The sequence below is a fragment of the Diorhabda sublineata genome, chromosome 7 (assembly GCF_026230105.1).
Source record: "Diorhabda sublineata isolate icDioSubl1.1 chromosome 7, icDioSubl1.1, whole genome shotgun sequence".
Lineage (NCBI taxonomy): Eukaryota > Metazoa > Arthropoda > Insecta > Coleoptera > Chrysomelidae > Diorhabda > Diorhabda sublineata.
Window position 1 is genome coordinate 14,324,474 of NC_079480.1, and position 20,630 is coordinate 14,345,103.

The window sequence follows — 20,630 nt, forward strand, 5'->3', positions numbered from 1 at the left end:
GCGTTATTTTCTTTATAACATACTGAAATTTTAACGAAATCGGAGGGGTGTAACCTAATCTAGATAATTACCAAATAAATATATTTTCCACAGCCGATATCCCGAAAACGATCGATTGGCCAATTACGAGAAAATTCCTTATTTAGACCAAAAAAACAAAATCGAAGCAATACAAAACTTCGTTTGAGGTCGAAAAAAAACTCAGAAGCCTAAATTAACTGGACTATAAACAGAAATTGAAGTTAGGTGCAAGCTTCTTACTTTATTGAATGTGTACACAAACATTCCGAGGACACTCTAGTGCTCTTAGTAGTTGAAATTGCTCTAGCGCATTTTTAGTGAGAGTCTTGGAAAACTAATTTTCCCAATTTAAAATTGCACTTGAATACATATAAACTTTTGTTTATAAAAACTCAACTTTCTCAAACCTTCAAATAATTGTTACCTCAAAATAGATGAACCATCAATCAATAATTTAAAACAATAATTAAATTGGGTATATAGCTAGGATAGATGAAGATAGATAGATTAAAAGAATTAAGAGAAAAAGAAACTTTAAGAAATAAAAGGAGATTCAAAAAAGAATAGATAAAAACATATAGAGACCATCTAGGAAAAATAGGAATGGAGAATTAGCGTGAAGCAGCCATTAATAGCAATAAATAGAGCAAAGCAGTTGAGCGACTCCTAGCCTTTCACCTGTAAAGCTATTTCATATATTTATAATATATAAGGTTGATTTAATTTCCAAATTTATAGAATCATCAGTTTCTTGATTTATTTTGTTGCAGGTATCCTGGATCAGACACAGAGATCTGCATTTATTAACAGTGGGTAGATTCACGTATACGTCGGATCAACGTTTCGTCAGTATTCACAATCCCATGACGGAAGATTGGACATTACAAGTTCGATATCCGCAACGGCGAGACGGGGGAGTGTATGAGTGTCAAGTTGGTACTACGCCCCCTATAGGACACACCATGGTGCTTTCTGTTATAGGTGAGTACTGCCATGTGGTGGAGTAGACATTATTAATTAGATTACTCCAAAATACAAGGTATGTTATCAAATTATCATTCCAGCCGTTTGAGAAACCTTGAACTATCATGGAAAATCATACGCGATCAAATTTTGCTTTACAGCTTGGTAAAATAGACATTTAGTCTAATGACATGATTAAGGAGGCCTACGGTGATGTTGTCATGGTGTTTTTCTGCGGCGCAAGCTGTTTCGAGAACGTGGTGAAAGTGTGGAAGGCAACCATTGCTCTGGAATTCTTTCGATAAGCAAGATGAACGAGAATTTATCGGGTGTGGAGCATTTTTTGAAAAATCATAGAAGAATGAGTATCACAAGGATTGCTGATTTGAATTGGGCATTTTTCAAACCTAATTTTTTGGGATTGACAGAAAACTTGATGAAAGTGAGTGCGAAAAAGGTTTGCGTGGATCTTCTTGGTGAGGTCCAGATGTGAGTACGAAAACTGGAAAAATCTTTGTAAGCAGTTTTCATAGATGAATATTTGAAAAAAATTAGTCTTACTACATCTAGAAATGTCTAAAACAAAACTACGATTTATCAACAAGGAAGTTTAGTTATATTCTACGAGGTTTTGCTATTAAATAACGAGACTGATTACGAAGAAGGGGCCTATTATGAAAATTATTCAACATTTGAATGGTCCCCTTTAATATACTCTCCTTCCCCCACTACACATTTGAGCAGATCCGTTGACGCAAGAGCTTTTGGTAAGGAGTCAGATTTTTTGGCAATAACTCGGCACAGACTTTAGGAGCTCTGCCGTTTTTTTTCGACTTTCTTCCTTTCTTCGACTCAAACCAGGTCTGCTCTGAAACAAATCTTTTTCTAACCTTTCGAGGAAATCTAAGCAGACCCGTTGACGCAAGAGCTTTTGGTAAAAAGTCAGATTTTTTGACACCAACTCGGCACAGACTTTAGGAGCTCTGCCGTTTTTTTCGACTTTTTTCTTTCTTCGACTCAAGCCAGGTCCCTTTCAAAGCGAATCTTTTTCTAGCCTTTCAAGGAAATCTGAGCAGATCTGTTGACGTAAGAGCTTTTGGTCAGGAGTCAGATTTTTTTATATCAACTTCGCACAGACTTTTGTGACGAGTAATTCCTTGTAAATTATTTCTAACCGTTTCTTAACCGGCTTTTACTGCCTTGGAAATCATCCGGATGATCATTTGACAATCTGCACGCACAATTTGGTTGATTTTGGTCACTGTTTCCGGAGTTGAACAGTCACAGGTCGATTTGGTAGCTGGTCATCTTCAGTGCTTCCTCGGCCATCACTAAAGCGCTTACAACATTCAAAAACACGCGCGCGAGATAGAGAATTGTCCCCATAGACCTTTTGCAACAATTTATGGTACTCAATCGGAGTTTATTTGAATTTAACGAGAAATTTGGGATTGATACGTTGTTTTTCGTCACACATGGTTTTCGGCACGAGTAAAAACTATTTACATCCGGTTTGGTATCAGCTTCTAATTTTGTTTATGTTTTGGAAATATCCCTAATTTTGCGATTTTAAGTTCAAGCTTCTACTTCTTTTTGTATTTCTTTTTACTAGTCTTCTTCTTTACTCTAATTTTTCATCTTCTGGCAAAATTTCATAGTCTCTCTTTGTAAATTTTCAAATTATTTTCGTTATCATTGTTTTTAGCTGAAATTCACACATTCTCACATTTTGATTTATTCAATTTGTTGCTTCTACGAGGGTTGCGTTTTACCAATAGAACAAAACTCATTGCAATGATTCGAAATCACATTGATGCGATTGTTAGTAATTGAACCAAAATATTCCAAAGAAGTTCGATTCTAAAACAACTTTGTATTAAAATAAAAGTCGATGTAAGTTTAAATTATCGTTTTACCATGACAAACAGAGTGTATTCATCGAATTTTGTCATATTAAAGTTTCCAGTAATTTCCTGGAGATAACTGAAAGAACTGAACATTCGACGTAAAATGAATGTAAATTCCACATGAGTTTCAATGTACATAAAACTCCCCGAATCTCGAAAAATCCATTATCGGTAATGACTGCACCATCAATAAAAAGAAAAAGTCACTCAGTATTGTATGTGGAAAAATAAAGGAAAAGCTTACAGAAAAAAAAACTGTAAAATCTTTTCACTATTTTCGTTACGTCGATGCAAACTTATTTTATTCCTCATTCTAGATATTTCACCAACTGGTCATCATTCAACGAACTTTCTTATATACGAGGGTTGCTACTTAAGTTATGAGATCTGGCTTTATTGTTTCCCATAATATTGAACCAATTTTCCATTCTACTTGAGGTACCTCGAAATTTATTTCTCATCTGTGGGAATGAGAAGAAATCGTTGGTTTCAAAACAAGTGAATGACCCATCAATTTGTCTTTCATCTTCTGTTATTAGTTTACCTTTTAGCTGGTGTACCAAATCTGTATTATGTAGTAATATAATATCCCATTTAGGACTTTACGATGGGTCCAGTATAGGCCCAGACTTGGGTCAAGTATATACAATTCTGGCCCTAGCTTGGAAGCCATTATTGGCTCAAACTTGGTGGGACTCTTGGATGATAACTGGGATGTCCCTCACTTGGTTTGCATCTTGGACAAGACCTTGTTGTCTAGATAAACCCAAGACTGGTCTGCAACCGTAGGACAGCCTGGTTGCTTGAAAAAATCGATTTTTAATAAATTAGTTAATGAAATTATAGTTTTATGACAAATTTCTATTGATGTACTCTACTTATTAATGTACATAAAAATATTAGTTAAATAATTAGACATATAAAAAAAAGATTTCCTATTTTTCTATTTTTAATTATCCTCAATTCATAAAAAAGTATTACTTTTAATGTTGAAATATCAATTATGGATTAAATATTAGTTATTTATAGTTTTGCCAAGCCTGACTGACTATAGGATGGCCGAGGACGCGTTATCAAGAGTTCAACCAGGCTTGGGTAGAGATGGGATGTCCGAGGTAGGGTAAAAAAGAAAAAACACCTCAACAATTGGTCCAAACCCATGTAGAAGTGATTTGTTATTATCACAAGCAAATATTTGTTTCTATTTGTGTTAAAATTTCAGAAGTAACCCTTTTAATAATACTTCAGCACTGTAAATCGAAGAGTAGACTGATTTTCAACTAGTTAAAGACATTGAGTTTTTCATCAACGTATTAAGAAGCGACTGAGCACTATAAGAAATTTTTTTATGACTCTATAAGTTTGATTAATGCCAAATTTCGATCACGTTCAGAAGATACAGTATACATATAAATAACTCACCTTGTAAATATAATATCAACGTCACATAACTCATTTCAGTGATTTCATTTAATACAGTAAGTAAATGAAACGTGAACACAGATTCTGGAAGGAAAATCTCTTCGGAAAAGTATTAAAACTCACACACAGCTTGCAGAAACCCCAAACTCACCTCTTTTACTTAATACCGTATCACCTCAGATTTCTTGTTCCCATTCCTTGGGTCTTAAAGTTTAATTCCCGATCCCAGTTCACTGTGGGGAATCAATTTAATCTCCCGCATTATACTAACGAGATCGACATAATATCTCTTTGAAATATCTTCATTTCAATTTTGTTTGTGTTCTAAAAATCACATAAATTAGAGGTAAGAACTTAATTCCGTGTATCTTTGGTACAGTTGAAACGAAATTGAGAGTTTACTCCTCAGGAGTATTGGTTTTCATCCCAAGTTTGATTGTTCGTTGAGAAATTTATCTTAATAATTTCTGGGTTTCTCATAAACTTCGAGAACGTTCAGGGTGTGATCGAAAAATCACAACCGCTGAATTTAATTGATCAGTAAACATGATCGACGAGCAGATCTATGTGGGCTGAAGAACATCATGGCCTGAGAAAAATGTGTACAGGTCAAATAAAGAAACGATATTAGATCTATTAGGGGATGTTTTTGAGGGAAGACGACTGAATACCTGAAAGATTTTGAATAAGGAAGATTCAGGAAAATATACTATGATCTGATCGGCGCTCAATTGGCGGAAAATTGATTTTGCAGCATACCAACAATCCAAAAGATACTTTGAAGCTACATAGAGAGTATTTGAAAGAATTGGTAAAAAAGAATGTACTGGAAGTAATGACCTCGAGCCGATGGAGTTGTTGTGAGAAAAATTGGACATGAAAGACAGGAAGCACTATCTTACTTCCACTTCACATATTTGGAATATCCTGAAACACGAATGGAACCAAATAGATGTCTGGACATAAGACAGAATCCTTCAGGTTTGGTGACTGAAATACTACAGGTCACTGGTCTTAATTCCCAGTTCTTCAAACTACAGAAGGACGTTAAGTTACCTTATCTTTTGCATATTAGGAGCTTTCAGCTTTAACTGATAAGTTCAAATCCAACTACACAGGATAAATATTATTAGTCAAAAGTTTTTGCCAGCTCTACAGTTTACGTGATACATAACAAAGTAAAACAATACGATCCAACTCTTTCAGATACTTTTTGTACAGTTTCGAGGTATGCTTGGGATAGTTTTCATGCTGGACATATGTTTTGGGTGTGATAGTCTCTAAATATTTTCACTACTGAGTAGAGGTCACAAAAAACTAAATAATGCATCTGAGGACCTTATGTACATCAAAAACTAGAACCAAAAAAGCCCCGTAGAAAGCTTTTACTATTGCTATGAGAGATAGAGCTATCCAGGAAAACGAGGGGATTCTCCATGCAAAATGATGATAGTCTGGTGGTTTTCACTTAACTTTTTACTATCTAGGTGTTAGTTCTTTTCCCAATATAGGATATTATTCTAGTACCACGTTTCAAATGAATGTAACTGCTCATGATTCTGAGCACTACGGTAAATTGGGAAACCAACGTTTCTTTCTGATGTTTTTGTTTATGTATGAGCATCGTACTCTCCGCCAAGGTCCTGCTTTCCCACTACATCTACTATCATCAGTTTCGTTTTGGTTTCAAAGCAAAACTTTCCTTTTAGAGAGTTTGATTCATAATGATTGATGATGATTCTACGTTGTTTTCTATTTTAGTGCATCTTTGTGATACTTTCATCTCACTAATCCAGCTTCCTCGTAGCTTTAGGGAGAGTTGAAATGAAGTTGCTTTGGTACCTCGACCACCTCAGGCTGTTTTCCGTCTCTTTCTGTTTCGTAGCTGCCGATATGAGTGTTCATAAATCGTTTTCCAAAATTTTGGGTATAATTGCTGTGCTGGTGGTAGCTTCTTAAGTATATTAATCGTCTTTTTCCTCTGCTTTTCCCATCTGGAACACTTATAGATTACATGTTCCAAATTATCAATTTTTTACAGACCTCGCGCAAGTTTACATCGTAAATTTTCCAGAAGATCCACGACCTTTTAAAAACTAGGTGGTTAAGGTTTCAATCTATTCAGTTTTTTGTTCAGCTTAGCTTTTTTGGTATCTAATTATTAAGTCTCGTGCTATTTATCAGAAAAATATGGTTAGGCAAAGACCCTAGTCATAATTTTCTTCCCTTCCGTACCGCTACGAATTTTATAGAGAGAAAACATCTTTCTGCGACCATAAAGTCTATGGGGGGAAACCCAGGATTTGTTTGTATGGTTTCTACTGACCGCAGTAGTCCCTTTCTTCAGCCCGCAATCATTTTTTCCCATAATTCTCTATTTTGAGAGTTTCCCTTCATATAGAACTATGTTGTGATTACTCAACTCGGTAATTTACGTTTGCAGTTGAACTGCAGGTTTTTATGTATCTGTATAAACTGCAGAATGATTATTAGAGCTCGCATTTACGTATTTACATATGAAGTGGATTCGTAATTGGATAACCACCTTCAAAATTCAATTATACACATGATTTGTTTACTATTTTCATTAATTTTATCATTTCCTTCATTCAAAATAAAATGTTGATTATGTTTTTTATTTATTATCGTCAATAGGTCCCGGAGTTTAACGTAAATTCATTCTACTTTTTTTATTAGCTAATACTCAATTAGCTAGGAGGGTTAAGTAATACATTCTCAAGATGCTTTAATTGTCTATTTTTAGATTTTTGAAACTCTTAATCCTTTCCACCCGATTTATTTATAGAAATAATGTTTTTATTTTTGCCATGCAGATAGCACAATATTCAAATCATTTGAACAGATTACTTTAGAACTAATATTCATGCAATTTTCCTTGGTTTTTTCAATTATTTATGCACGTAAAAATGTTTACTTGACTTTAGAAATTCTTTTTTTAACCAAAATCAAAGCTTTCTACAAATGAATATGTCAGACTATTATTTTAAACTGGGTTTGTTTAAATGACTAGTAAAATGAGTTTTTTTTCTCAAGTTAAGAAAAAACCTCGACATTCAATTTTATTAAAATATATTTCACCCTAAAACTAATACCTTTTGACATTTTAATTTACATTCAAATGCTGAGCGAGCAGTAGAAATGCGAAAAAAAAAAGAATTTAATTATTCGTAAAGTGCCTTGTCGAATCTGAGAGAATTTATATAAGTAAATTTAATTAGATCTTTCAAAGAGTATTAGTCAGCGATTGCCCCAATATTTGAACTAATGGACGAAGAAATCAAATTGTTTTTTCTTCAATTGTTATATAGTCTAACAAAAGATTATAATGAATTATGTCCAATATGCATCGCGGTCAATTCAATTTCAAGTAATTTGAAAACGGTTTATTTTTTAGAAAAAATTTGTCGATTTTTTTTAAATAACTTTAGAAATATTCAAACTGAGTTGAAATGAGAATTTTTCGCATGGAATTTGACTAGTATTATCTTTATTTCTCAAAAGAAAAATCCAAACTCGAATTTTCTTCATTAAGACAATTGAGCGCCATCTATTGATAAATGAGTATGAATCTCTCTTAAACTTTACTCCAACAATGATCAATGCAGTTCCTTGAGCTACTTTAAAAACATTTCAAGCTTGCGAAAAGTTCTCATTGACCCACGATTGATTACCAATTCAGATTGGATATCTGTGTCCATCAAACTAAACTATTTTCTCCATTGGTTTGTTACTGTTTTGTAGTTTTATCTATTCCAGAAGCTTTATTAGCTAAATTATTGCGTCGAGGTTAGCCTTTGGACGTCGCTAAATGCCTCTCTCTTCAGATATATACATATAAGATAAAGGAGTAGCTTACGCAGCGGCTTTAGAGCTGTAGAGGATTCTATTGATATAAAATGAGTTGTCACAATGATAGTTTATTTCAAAAAGAACGAATTAATATTTTAATGATATAATTAAATAATTTATATCCTAACCGAAATCCTATAAAAAGTTGTACTGTCAGTGAATTAGTAAAAAGCTGATTCAGTGGTAGAAAAACTGCATTAACTGATAACAAATTTTTCTTAAATATTCAGGGAATTTGATATTTCGCAAACATCCGTCATGAAAACGTTGACGATTTTGATAGACGTGAATATGATGGAAAAACGATCAAAATTTTTTAAGTAATGTTATGTTTTGCGATTTCGTATTAATAAAAACGTGAATCGGCATAATTGTAGATACTGTTCACGTAACAATCCTCGTTGAATGCTTGAATACCATACCCAATATACCGAAAAACTCTATATATATCGGCTGGAATAATAGGCGACAAAATAATTGATCCTTTTTTCATTTAATATTCAAATTAAACGAGTTTATTCAATGGTAGACATCAAAATATACAATATTAATTGTAATTTTGATGGACATAGTATAAATGTAGTTATAACTCCGAAATTATGGCATTTAGGTATAGAGATGAAAAATAATCAGTATTTTTTTCTAGGAATAAGTTCATTATTTTTGGGTAAAATGGAAAGATTTGACAACAATACTCTTTAAGTCTCCTTTCATTGCTTCAGTTTTGTCCCTTTATTTGATTATGTTTTTAAAAATAGTTTATCGTATTTTTTCGTATATCAACCCCTTTTTAGTTACACCACTGTGAATTATTAAACAATGTTCTCAGTTAATGGACCCTGGAATCCAAATGAAGCAAAATGTGTCATGTCGCGGCCCTGTCGTAGCCGTATACCTATTCGGATGTTGGCAGGCTTCGCTGACCAAATCTATTAAAGGGTCCTTTGTGATTCCGTTGGGGTTTTTGTTGAATTAGGTTAGCAATTTCGTAGTATTTAAACAAAAGCCACAGAAGGATTTTAATTAATGAAAATTTCACTTGGAGATTTGCTGACAATAACACACTTCGTGGGAATCGGCGCTTTGTGTGATTCGGGATAAGGTAAAAAGTATTCATGAAAGTTTCTGGTGAAAAAAAAAAAATGTCACTAAAGTTAGCAAAGCAATATGAGACAACTTTGAAATCAGCAATCAGTCAAAAATCCAAATACACAATTATTGATGCGAATTTAGTAGGCTGCTGTCATTTAGGTATTGAAAGTTACTAAATAGTCCAGTGAATACAGCTCAATTAGAGCTAAAACCCACGAAAATTAGTTATGTCGCCGATATTTTGAATTTAGGTAGTTCGAGGGGGTGCTCTATCGATACAGTAAAAATAACATCAAAATTTTGGCCGCTAAGCAATATATTTTTGTTTGAATTTTCAAAATTTTCTAACTCTGCGAATAGCTCGAAATCTATGCCGAATTTTGAAAAAAGTGAGAGAATCAAAAATGTTGATCAAAAAATTTCCTACAAAAAAGGTTAATCGTAATTTTTCCCAAACTACAAAAAACTCAAAAATGCCAGAAATCTTCTTTTAAAATCTTGATTGTTGTAAGTACTCTAAACTAAAGTGTGGGTCAGGTATTTAAACATTTATCAAAAAAGAAAAAATATTAAAAATCGGATATAAGAAATCAATTGCAATCAAGTCAATTTCATCATCACTTCCTCCAAGAGGAATTCCGTGCTGGTCAGGGTGTCTTCTACTGCAGAACTGGTCAACAGAAATGAGATTCGTGTATGAATTTTGTAAACACGACCAGCACAGGCTTCTTGCAACTACACAACTTACTACAACCTTTTCGGTAGATACAAGAAATAATTTTTAAGATCTCTGAGAGAACTGGTGTTTGTTTCATTGCTTTCGGTGACAAAATGTCTGGAAACTCCCATCCCTACTTTACTGGATCTAAGCTAGTATTAGAGAGACAATCTTGAATCTGGAAATACACTATTAAGCAATGCAATTTGGTTACAGCTGAGGTTAAAGGAAGAGACCCTAGATTGACAACTTTTTTCTTAACAACAGCCTTTAAAAAACACTTGTATCTATACAAATTGAGGTCAGAGACATTACGAGACGCATTATATAAAGAATTTACTACATTTTCAGCTATACACTTTTCTGTACTGTCAAACAGTCATTAATTTATAAATATATAGCGGCTTTTTGTTCTCCAACATGCCTGTCCACAATATTTACATCAGACTCGTCAAGAAATTCTTCTTAATTCTCATATTCATCGAAGAAAATCGGGATCAAAACAATAAAAACAATTCAACATTTCACTAATCAAAGACTATTTTGATGCTGACATTTACGACACTTTACGTATTAAAAAAGAAACACTATTAATTTTGTACCTTGAAGCACTCCAATTAGTTTCCTTTTCTATTATTTTCACTATTTATTTTCACAATTTTCATTCAACAACGTTAAAAAGTGCATTAATAAGAATCTTTTGCCGTCTGTCTCCGACGGCGCCCTCTACGCTCGTAGAATCTTCGGCTGATGTATTGAAGAAATTCTTCAAGTAGGAAAAAGCTTCTTTTTTGTAATGGATATCTATGTAGAGGGTGATGCGTTAAAACCAAACCCTCGAAAACCGCAAAAAGATCTGAGAAAAAAATATCGTTTTGAAGCTCTTAGCGAGTTTTCAAATTTTTGATGAGAAACAGAAGGTTTTACGAACTTATTTGGGGAGAAGTTTTCTCATTATTTTGCGAAAATGGCTGATATTCAACAACTTTCAACTAAACTTGACAACTATGAAAAAACATAACATTAGAAGTGGTTTTTTTCCTATCACAGAGTGAGTTCAAAGGTATAATTGGTCTCATTTAAAGTTTATCGTCTAATTGACGAACTCAAGCAAGGGTTCGCTGCTGGGTGTAGCAGAGTCACAGACACATGTGTTTTGAGTTCACCCAGGCAACCAGCAAAAAACAATCTCGTTCGTGTTGTTTTCCAAAAAAATTTCCCAAGCTTAAATTTTTTTGTGGTAGCACTTGAATAGAAGAGACTCTAACGAGTAAAATGCACTTTTTTTCGTCCCAAAATGTTGAGTTTTCGAGGAGATACAGCAGTTTTTTCTTCAGCCGGGGACGTAATTTCCCTCAGACTCTACGTGGCGCGAAAAAGTTTTAGTAATGCGGCCCCGAAGTTTGAGCGCATTTTATAAAGAAATGACAACTCTTAGGGAAAAATTATAGAGAACTTTTTTTGTAGAAAATTCCTTAAACTATATTTTGGATCCCTTCACTTTTGCCAAAATTTGGCATAGATTTCGAGTTATTTACAAAATTCGGAACATCAGCGACATAACTAATTTTCGTAGGTCAGGAGCTGTGATCACTAGACTAAAAATAGTCCGAGACTGAAAGAATAGATATCTTAGTTATAATTTGTTTTGGTAATAAAACAAGAGCTCAAAGGTGTGAGAAATTTGAAATAATAAATATCCTGGCCAACAGGTTCCGCAGTCTACAGTTAGCAAAACTGTAAAATAAGTTCCGAAAAACTGGTCATGTAAAAAATATTGAAAAACCAGGTAAAAACGTTCAAGTAACTGATGAAAAAAAGTTAGATATTGAGGAAAATCCACATAAGACAACTCGAGAACTTGCCACCAATAATTATGTTCAGTTAGTTCAGAAGTTAAATGAAGAAGATCCCGATAGAAGACTGTGAATTGATTATGGACAGAATGAACACAGATTTGCAGTTGATAAACAAAAAAGGTTTTTTCTGATAAAGCAACGTTTCATTTAAGCGGAACGGTTAACAAACAGAACTGTAGATATTGGAGCAGAGAAAATCCTAACGGAACGTGTAAGGCTCACGCTCAATAGCGTGAACGTTTGGCTGGTATAATAAATGTTTTTCCGAAAGTTTCATCTAAACACATAAGTAGTATCAGCTTTTAGAAAGTTTGATAAAACAGATTAATTGATAGATGTTCTAATAATGTAAAAGACGAATTCAAACGTTCTTCATTACTTTAATATGAAGAAAAATGCTGCCGAAAGTCATCGTATTATGGTGGAAGATTATGGTGAACATGCTCTGGCTGAGCAAACGTGCCATAAGTGGTTTGCACGATTTAAAAGTGGTGATTTTGGCTTGGAAGACGATGAACGTCCCGGGCAGCCAAAAAACTTTGAAGATGAAGAACTGGAAACATTACTAGATGAAAATTGTTGCCAAACATAAGAAGAGCTTGCAAAATCTTTGGGTGTCACTCAAGCAGCCATTTCAAAACGTTTAAAAGCAGTTGCATATATTCAAAAGCAAGGAAATTGGGTACCACATGAAATCGACGTCTAAAGGTAGTTTTGCATATCCGAAATTCTGCTGGAACGCCACAGAAGGAAGTCATTTAGCATCGGATTGTTACTGGTGATGAAAAATGGATCCATTACGACAACTCCAAGCGCAAAAGCCATATGTGAAATCCGGAAACCAGCCAATTAAACGGCAAAGCCGAATACCCATGGCGCGGAGGTAATGCTCTCTATTTGGAGGGACTAGAAGGGTGTGTTGTATTATAAGCTGCTAAATTCGTGTAAAACCATCAATAGAGAACGCTACCGAATACAATTAATTCGTTTGAAGAGAGCAGTAGCCGGAATATGCGACCAGACACGAGGTAATAATTTTCCGTCATGCTATTGCGGTTAAGAACTATTTGGAAAACAGTGCTTGGGAAGTTTTACCTTACCTGCCTTATAGCCCAGACCTTGGCCCTTCTGACTACCATTTGTTCCGGTCGATGCAGAACGCCCTCACTAGAAAACGGTTTACATTAGAGTAAGATATCAAAAATTGGCTTCATTCATTCTTGGCTGCTAAGCAGGCGCAGTTCTTTTGAGATGGGATCCACAAATTGCCAGAAAGATGGGAAAATGTCATAGCCTCAGATGGGCAATACTATTGTACATGTTTTTCTTAAATAAACGTTCAAATATTGAAAAAAACCGCACGAAAAGTCAACGTTTGTATTGGTATCATTAATTATTATAAATAGTCGGGATGTTTTTCCAAAAGTCATTTAAACACAAAACTAGTGCCAGCTGAATTCGCTTTCACAAATTTTGATAAAGCAGATCAATTGATAGAAATTTCAACAACGTAAACGACGGATTCAATTTATTCAACTGACTTATTGAAAAAGAAGATTGCAAGTTCATTTTTACATGGTTAATATTTCTAATAAAAACATAATAAAGTTCGTCAAATCTACTTCTAACTTGTGTTGACAATAAATCACAAGAATAAGACGCTTGACATAATTTATGATTCCTCCGTTATCTTACTTAACTAACCTCTGTGCAAAGTTAGTAGTGGAAAATATGTCCGTGGTATTTTCCAAGGTATAGGACATGCCGTCTTGACGAAATTGTTTGTGTAGTTAACGGTTATGAATTATGACACTTTCCGTCTTCGCCGGAGCACCGAAATACTGTGCGGAAAATTAACTTATGAGTAGTTTCAACTTTCCGCAGTCATCTTATAACTGTTGATATCGCAAAGCAAAACGTGAAATTGTTTATTTAAATCGTATTTGACTCATCAGCGCATAAACTTAGTTCAAAGCTAGTGAAAAGAAGCGTCAAATACAGAAATTTCTTTGTTCTAATAATATAATTAACAGGAAGATTTTGATATTTTCCTAAATATTAAGGTATCAAATCAATCCATGTTTAATTTTTTTATTGTCATATCATTATGAACACGATTATAGATGTCTACACATAAATAGATGCTTCTCCATTTTGTTTATTTAATAATTATACGTAAATAGAGCCTCTAAATCGTTTTTACCAAGTTTTAGTCCAATTTTCAGCAAGCACTAGGTACTAAAATTTGTCGCACCACATTTTCAATATATACTTTGGATCAAATTTTTTTTCCACACAAGTATTGCACCATTAATTTGATTAAATCAGACGATGTAAGATCTGTAATATAAACTGGATGTAGTAGGATACCTCCAAATTATTCTATAGAACTTTCGTCGCTTAACATCGTCTTGTTCAAAAATAATCAGCAAAATTATTAACATTGTCATCCTGTTCTTCTTAAACAGAAATACAATTCCTGGAAGTTGTTTTACATCCCTCATCTTGTTATATTGATTCCAATGTACAATATCTCTTCCAATTTTGGCTCGCTAAAATCAAAGTGGTCATTATTATTTGATGGAAGGTAATGTTCGCAGAATCTGGTAATTGTTATGGATTGTCCATTAATCCATTTTCTCCATCTTTTTCTATCCAGTGCTAGTATCATCAATCATTGATTGGAAAACAGAGAGAAAATATATGGGACTCACTGTAGATGGTAAACTTTTATAGAACAAACACGACAAGGAGACAATCACTGGAACCACGAAAACCCTGATGGTGCGCAGAGGCATTGGGGTTGTAGCCTAAACATTCTTCTGCAGATATATAACAATCTAATCTAACAATATGGGACAGTAGTTTGCGGTACCAGAATTAGTCCGAGGACCCCGACGAATAACCTCTCGAAGGTATTGCAATCGAAGTAATTCTGAATGTCCCACCTCTCCGCATACTACCACAAAGCGTTGCAAAAAAAACATCACCAAGAATGTTAAGAGTCGGAATCGTCAATGAAAAAACGTCCCTAAATAATGAACAAACCTAGGACACGCCAAGGATGATTCAATGAAAAAGTTTAGTGCGTAGACCTCAATAGTAACCTGTAAAATAGGAGTGCCTGGACCCACATGGGAAACACATCAAACATTTTTAAGGGCAGGAATTCATGCAATTGAAAAATGTGTCCAGTTCAATCTAGAATCATCCTGGACGATACCCGATCAACCATTAGAGCTTCAAGCTCCATAATCATAAAATCCAAACTCATATGGAATACTAGGACATGCTAAAGCAGAGGTGAACAAGCCTTTCATGGGACCTGAACCCTTTTGTACAATAAGCTACAGAACAATAGAAAAAGCATTATAAAAGGAGGAAGATAGAAGGAAAATCAATGATTGGGACAACCTACAAGAGCTGAGACAGGCAAAGACTCTGATGGAAAATTGAGAACAGAGAAGATCTGCCGAATGTATCAACATAAGTGAAAAAACAATGTACTAATACTAACAGGAGTCCTATCGCTCTTCTGATATTTGTTTATTCAGTTGTACTTTCTCTTCTACTTTTTTATATACGCTTCTTATGATAGTTATACATTTTTGGTATTTCTAATTCATTTAATATCTTAAACACGTTGTTTCTTTAGATTGAGTCGAATGCTGCTCTCATATCTATGAATTATAGGAAGTAACGTCTTGCTATTATAGTTTTTTATATGAAAATATTATCTATTATTTTTTTGTATCTGAAATCAGCTTTTATGAAGTTATATTTCGGATTTATTGATAATGGAATACCCTCATTTGCATTTTGCTATAATAAGGGAGGGGCAAAATCCATTCTCATGAGTTATCGCATCAACGCATCTACTCCTTTCGAGTTGATTCCAAAAACCAAAAAGAGTGCGATTGTCTATAGCATAAGAAATTTGTTTGATGAAATCATAAGCCTTTCATCATTGGTTGAGCTAAAATGAATTTAATAGTATTAGGGAATCCTGGGAAAGTAAAAAATAAAGAGGTATAGCTGCAATCTTTATATTTGAGAAAAAAATCTCAGATTATGAGACAGAAAAAAGGCGTGAGATGAAAAAACACTGGTGAGCTTAATCACAAGGTTCGTAGAAGTGGGATAACACAAAAATACAGTACATTACAAAGTACAGAGATCGATGATTCGTAGATTAAAGTAAATATTTCAATTTTCTAGTAGGGCATATTGAGATTCGTTCCTTATTTCTTATTTCAATTTGACAGGCTACTGGTTTATAAGCTATATACCGAAGAAATTTAGTTCGTCTTCTCGAGCTTTCAAGATTTTCGTACCTTGTAAAATATCTATCAACTTGATAATTATCCCTCAGCTCTTTGAACATTTGAGGAATTGGACCAAGTTTGTGTTTCTACGCTTTTGGGCTAATCAACGACAGATTCGATATTGCATCATTCTAACCTTGCTAACTACAAGGCTACGGCTCATTTTTTTAACTCACCAAAAAACAGAGGTTCGCCATCTTTGAAATATAATCTGCTCATACGAATAGTTTCCAAAATTGAAAGCCATCCAATTAACCTTTGAATTTCCTCATTCGCAGTAACAAAAGCGTAAATTATTAGCTCAGCAAATATTGAGGGATTGATACTTTATCCACGATCTATGATGGAGACTTTATGTTAATGGATTAATCTTAAGTTAAAGGAACGCACTACATATTCATTAATCTATTTTTGATTTGAATTGATCCAATAAAATCAGATTAGAAATTGATAATACCGATATTATCAGTCGAGTCATTTATTTTCAGGCAAATAGGGAAAGTTTTCCACTACGTTTCCTCATTTCTGTCCCAAGAAAAAAATAACTTGTTTTCCACATAAGGAAAGTTCTCCAACTTCCTACAGCCGAAGATTACTGACTTGAAGTTGGCGATATTCGAGAAAGTTTAAATGTATATGCACAGCTTTTCAGTATTCTAACAGAACTAGTTTTCCAAGTGACTACTGACAGAATATGTAATGGCGTCTGTTATATTTCGGAACTTACCTCTTAGTGCTATTTATTATGTTAGAGATGGCGTGGGAACAAGTAATGAGATTAAAACTTCCATGAAGTAGTTTTAAATCGTTCACACAGTTATTATATTCAACTACATCCTCGAATCAAAACTATCCTTATTAATATTATTCATATTCTTTAAGTTTTGCTCAGTTTCCAATATAATTATATCAAAAAATTCGTAGACTGACACATAGACCTATTCAAAACTGTATAACGTATTACATCACGCAATAAGTCGTATGACTGACAGACAGATGGCGCTGCCATTGTCAAATCCATATGACGTTTACAAAGTATCAACTTTCAAAAGACTATGTGTCAAATTTCATGACATTCCGATTAGTCAGAAAAAAGTGACAGCCATTTAAGTGAAGCTACTTCTGTTATTTTCAAAGCAATTTTTTCTTGATGAAAAAATATGTACAAACTCAGCAATGGTTTCAAAAATGTTATCCGAACTATCTATCTATTCTATCTATCTATATTCTATCGAAAATAACGATTTTTTATTGGTTTGCTAAATCTGAACTTGGTCGTACAGACACCGATGATGGTGAACGTCCAATTGAGATGGTTATTCCAGAAAATATGAAAAAAGTCAACAAATTGGTCATACCTTATCGTAAATTGAAATTGCGTGAGGTAGCTGATACCTTAAAGACATCAGAAGGCAGTATGTTTATAATTATGGGTGAAAATTTTAGCATGATAAAGCTATTTTTAAAGTGGGTGCCGCGTTTACTCACAGTCGATCAAAAACAACAACTTGTTGATGATTCAGTGTTTGGTCATGTTTAGATGGAATAAATCAGATTCTTCGCGTCGATATGGATAAAGCTTCACTCCGGATTCGAAATTATCATAATCTGAGGGGACTGCAATCGGTGAACCACGTCCGAAGCGTCCAAAAGCACAATAGTCAGCTGGGAAGATTATAGCTTCAGTATTTTGAGATGGCATGAAATATTGTTCATCGACTATCTCCAAAAGTTGTTGGATCGTTGCCAAAGTCAAGGAAAAAAGAGCCTCATATGTTTGTTTCACCAAGACAACACACTGACTCACAAGTTGATAGCAGCGATGGTTAAATTGCTTTCTCATCTACCTTATAGTCCAAATGTGATCCCAAGTGACTACTGGCTATTCCCTGATTTCAAAAAAATGCTCGCAGGTAAGAAATTCATCATCTTCTGTCATTACGACCAGTCCTCGTTTCTCTTCCCTTAGATCCATTGGAGATTCTTGGAAGTCTCATCTTTTTGTTAAGACTAGCTTGTTGGCTATACACATGACCTGGGCGTCCTTATGTGTGTGTGGGTTTTCACTGGTAAATCCTTTACAACCTTCTTCGGCAAAAAAATATAATCCGAGGTCCTTCGTCTTCTCCACAGATGTCCTTTTGTTGGTTGACTCGGTAAACCTAGGAGCTTTGTATTTTTTGTGTTTTTTTTTACTTAACCTACTCAACCTATTCATCCAGTTGTCTTCTCGGTCTTCCATGTTTCCTGTAATCCTCTCTGGTGTACCTGATGAGTTCCTCGTTTGGATGCGTTGCTAACTTCACGAATAATCTTTCTGCCCTCTCGTCCATGGTGTCCAATAACTTTTTTCGGACCTGTTTCTCCGTATAATTCCTCGCTTCTTGTTGTGCAGTGGACATTAAGTACTTGTCTCAGCACCTGCTTCGATTTCTCGTTTGCAGTCTTCACCTGAAACTTACTGTCTTTCAGGTACGTGCTCAGAAGTTTTATGAGTATCTTCATCTTGTAAAGCAAGTCCTCGTGCCAAACTCGATTGAAAGCTTTGCTTACGTTCAGGAAGATTACCCCTATTGATTCTTTCTGGTTAAAACCTCTAGTTGTATATTCTACTAGTCTCAAGATTAGCTATTCGGTGCTGTGATTTTTTCTTAAGCCGTACTGTTCCTCTGGTATTGTTGCATCACAGTGTTGGACATTCCTGCGTAGTTTATTGATCCACTGGGTATTCATAGAGTGAAAACCACCATTTAGTGTTGATGAAAAGGTTATTGCCAATTTTAAGAATAATGACAAATCTAAGTATAAAAATTGGTTTAAAATATTCTTTCTCTGTTATTCTATTAAGTTTTGTACCTACTTTTTTACAAATATTGTTGTAAATACTGATAGAAAAACAGCTAAATTTTCTATTCACTTCTATACATCAAATTAATTATTATTTGTACTTCTAAAAACATGATGGACCTGCAGACATCATGATTTTTCCACATTCATGTGACTAACAAAGACAGTTGATCTCAAATTCAACATCTGTTGACATCTCATCGACTAAACATGTAACCGTGGATAAATTTCCAAAGAAAACGATGGGATCTCATTCAATTTTCGTTATACGAACTTTACATTTTCGGAAAATTCGTTTCTGTCTAAATTTGATTACCAATCAAAGACACAGATTGTGTTGACATTTCGTCGAGTGTTTATATATCGTAGAGGAGGTATAACTGAATTTTATTGATGCAGGTTGGAGTGAAAATTTTAGAGTAAATATCTCATCGAGAGAAAAATAAGATGAAAATATCGAGTTATTTGTCACCTTCGTAGATTAAATTATTTTCATATACGTTGAAAGATCCGAAATAATCGTGTTGAGGTATATATTAACAATATTTATAGTGATTTCAAACGACAATACCTTGATACAGAAATACACAATCAAATAATTCACGTTTCTTCAAGTGATATTATCCAAATGCAGAAAACAATCCGTTTTAGCGTGTGTTTGCTAACGAGTCAGTCCATTTTGTAATCTAAGAGAAAATAAATTGAAGAATACAAGACAAATCAGATAATAGATATGAAATCAAAGAAGAAAGCATAGACTAAGATAATAGCAAAGCAAGAAACTGACCAAGAAGTGAATGGTACCAAATAGTGAAGCCATGCATCCGTCCCCAGAAGGTAAGATGTTGGATAAGAGGCGGTATTACTTTTTCTAGGCTCGACGTGACTTCGTGGAAACTCGTTGGAACTAGTAGTGAAGGTGAAAGAACAGAAAATATACTCCTACAGATCTTTCTGTTTGTTACAGTGCATAGTGCTTGTAGAGAATCATATAGATTAATGTCTAAATCTGATTGATCAATATCTAGTGAAGATTAGAAGTCAACATGCATATTTCTGAATACGCTTATGTTTGTTAGAGTGCTTGAACAAGATATTGGAACCTCTGCAAAGTAACTGTCGTTCAGAATCATCCAGATTAATGTCTAGATGCGATGGATCTTTATCTCGTGAAGATTAGAAGTCACATGCATATTTCTGAATACGCTTATGTTTATTAGAGTGCTTAAGCAAGATTTTGGAACACCTACAAATTGAAGCTTGTAGACAATCATTCAGATTAATGTCCAGATGCAATGGATCAATATCTAGTGAAGATTAGAAGTCACATGCATATTTCTGAATACGCTTATGTTTGTTAGAGTGCTTGAACAAGATATTGGAACCTCTGCAAAGTAACTGTCGTTCAGAATCATCCAGATTAATGTCTAGATGCGATGGATCTTTATCTCGTGAAGATTAGAAGTCACATGCATATTTCTGAATACGCTTATGTTTATTAGAGTGCTTAAGCAAGATTTTGGAACACCCACAAATTGAAGCTTGAACTGAATCATCCTAGATCTGATTGATGGATATAAATGGTAAGGTATTCAACACTCAATTC

The 20,630-nt window shown here is 34.2% G+C and overlaps 1 protein-coding gene across 4 annotated transcripts in view; it reads left to right on the plus strand.

Moving 5' to 3' along the window:
• Positions 1–20,630, plus strand: part of LOC130446338 (cell adhesion molecule 4-like) — a 255,314-nt gene that overhangs the window by 168,197 nt on the left and 66,487 nt on the right. For all 4 annotated transcript variants that reach the window (XM_056782532.1, XM_056782535.1, XM_056782533.1 and 1 more), the window contains one exon: positions 792–1,002. In XM_056782532.1, coding sequence (XP_056638510.1) covers positions 792–1,002 — 211 coding nt within the window. The remainder of the gene's footprint in view (positions 1–791; positions 1,003–20,630) is intronic.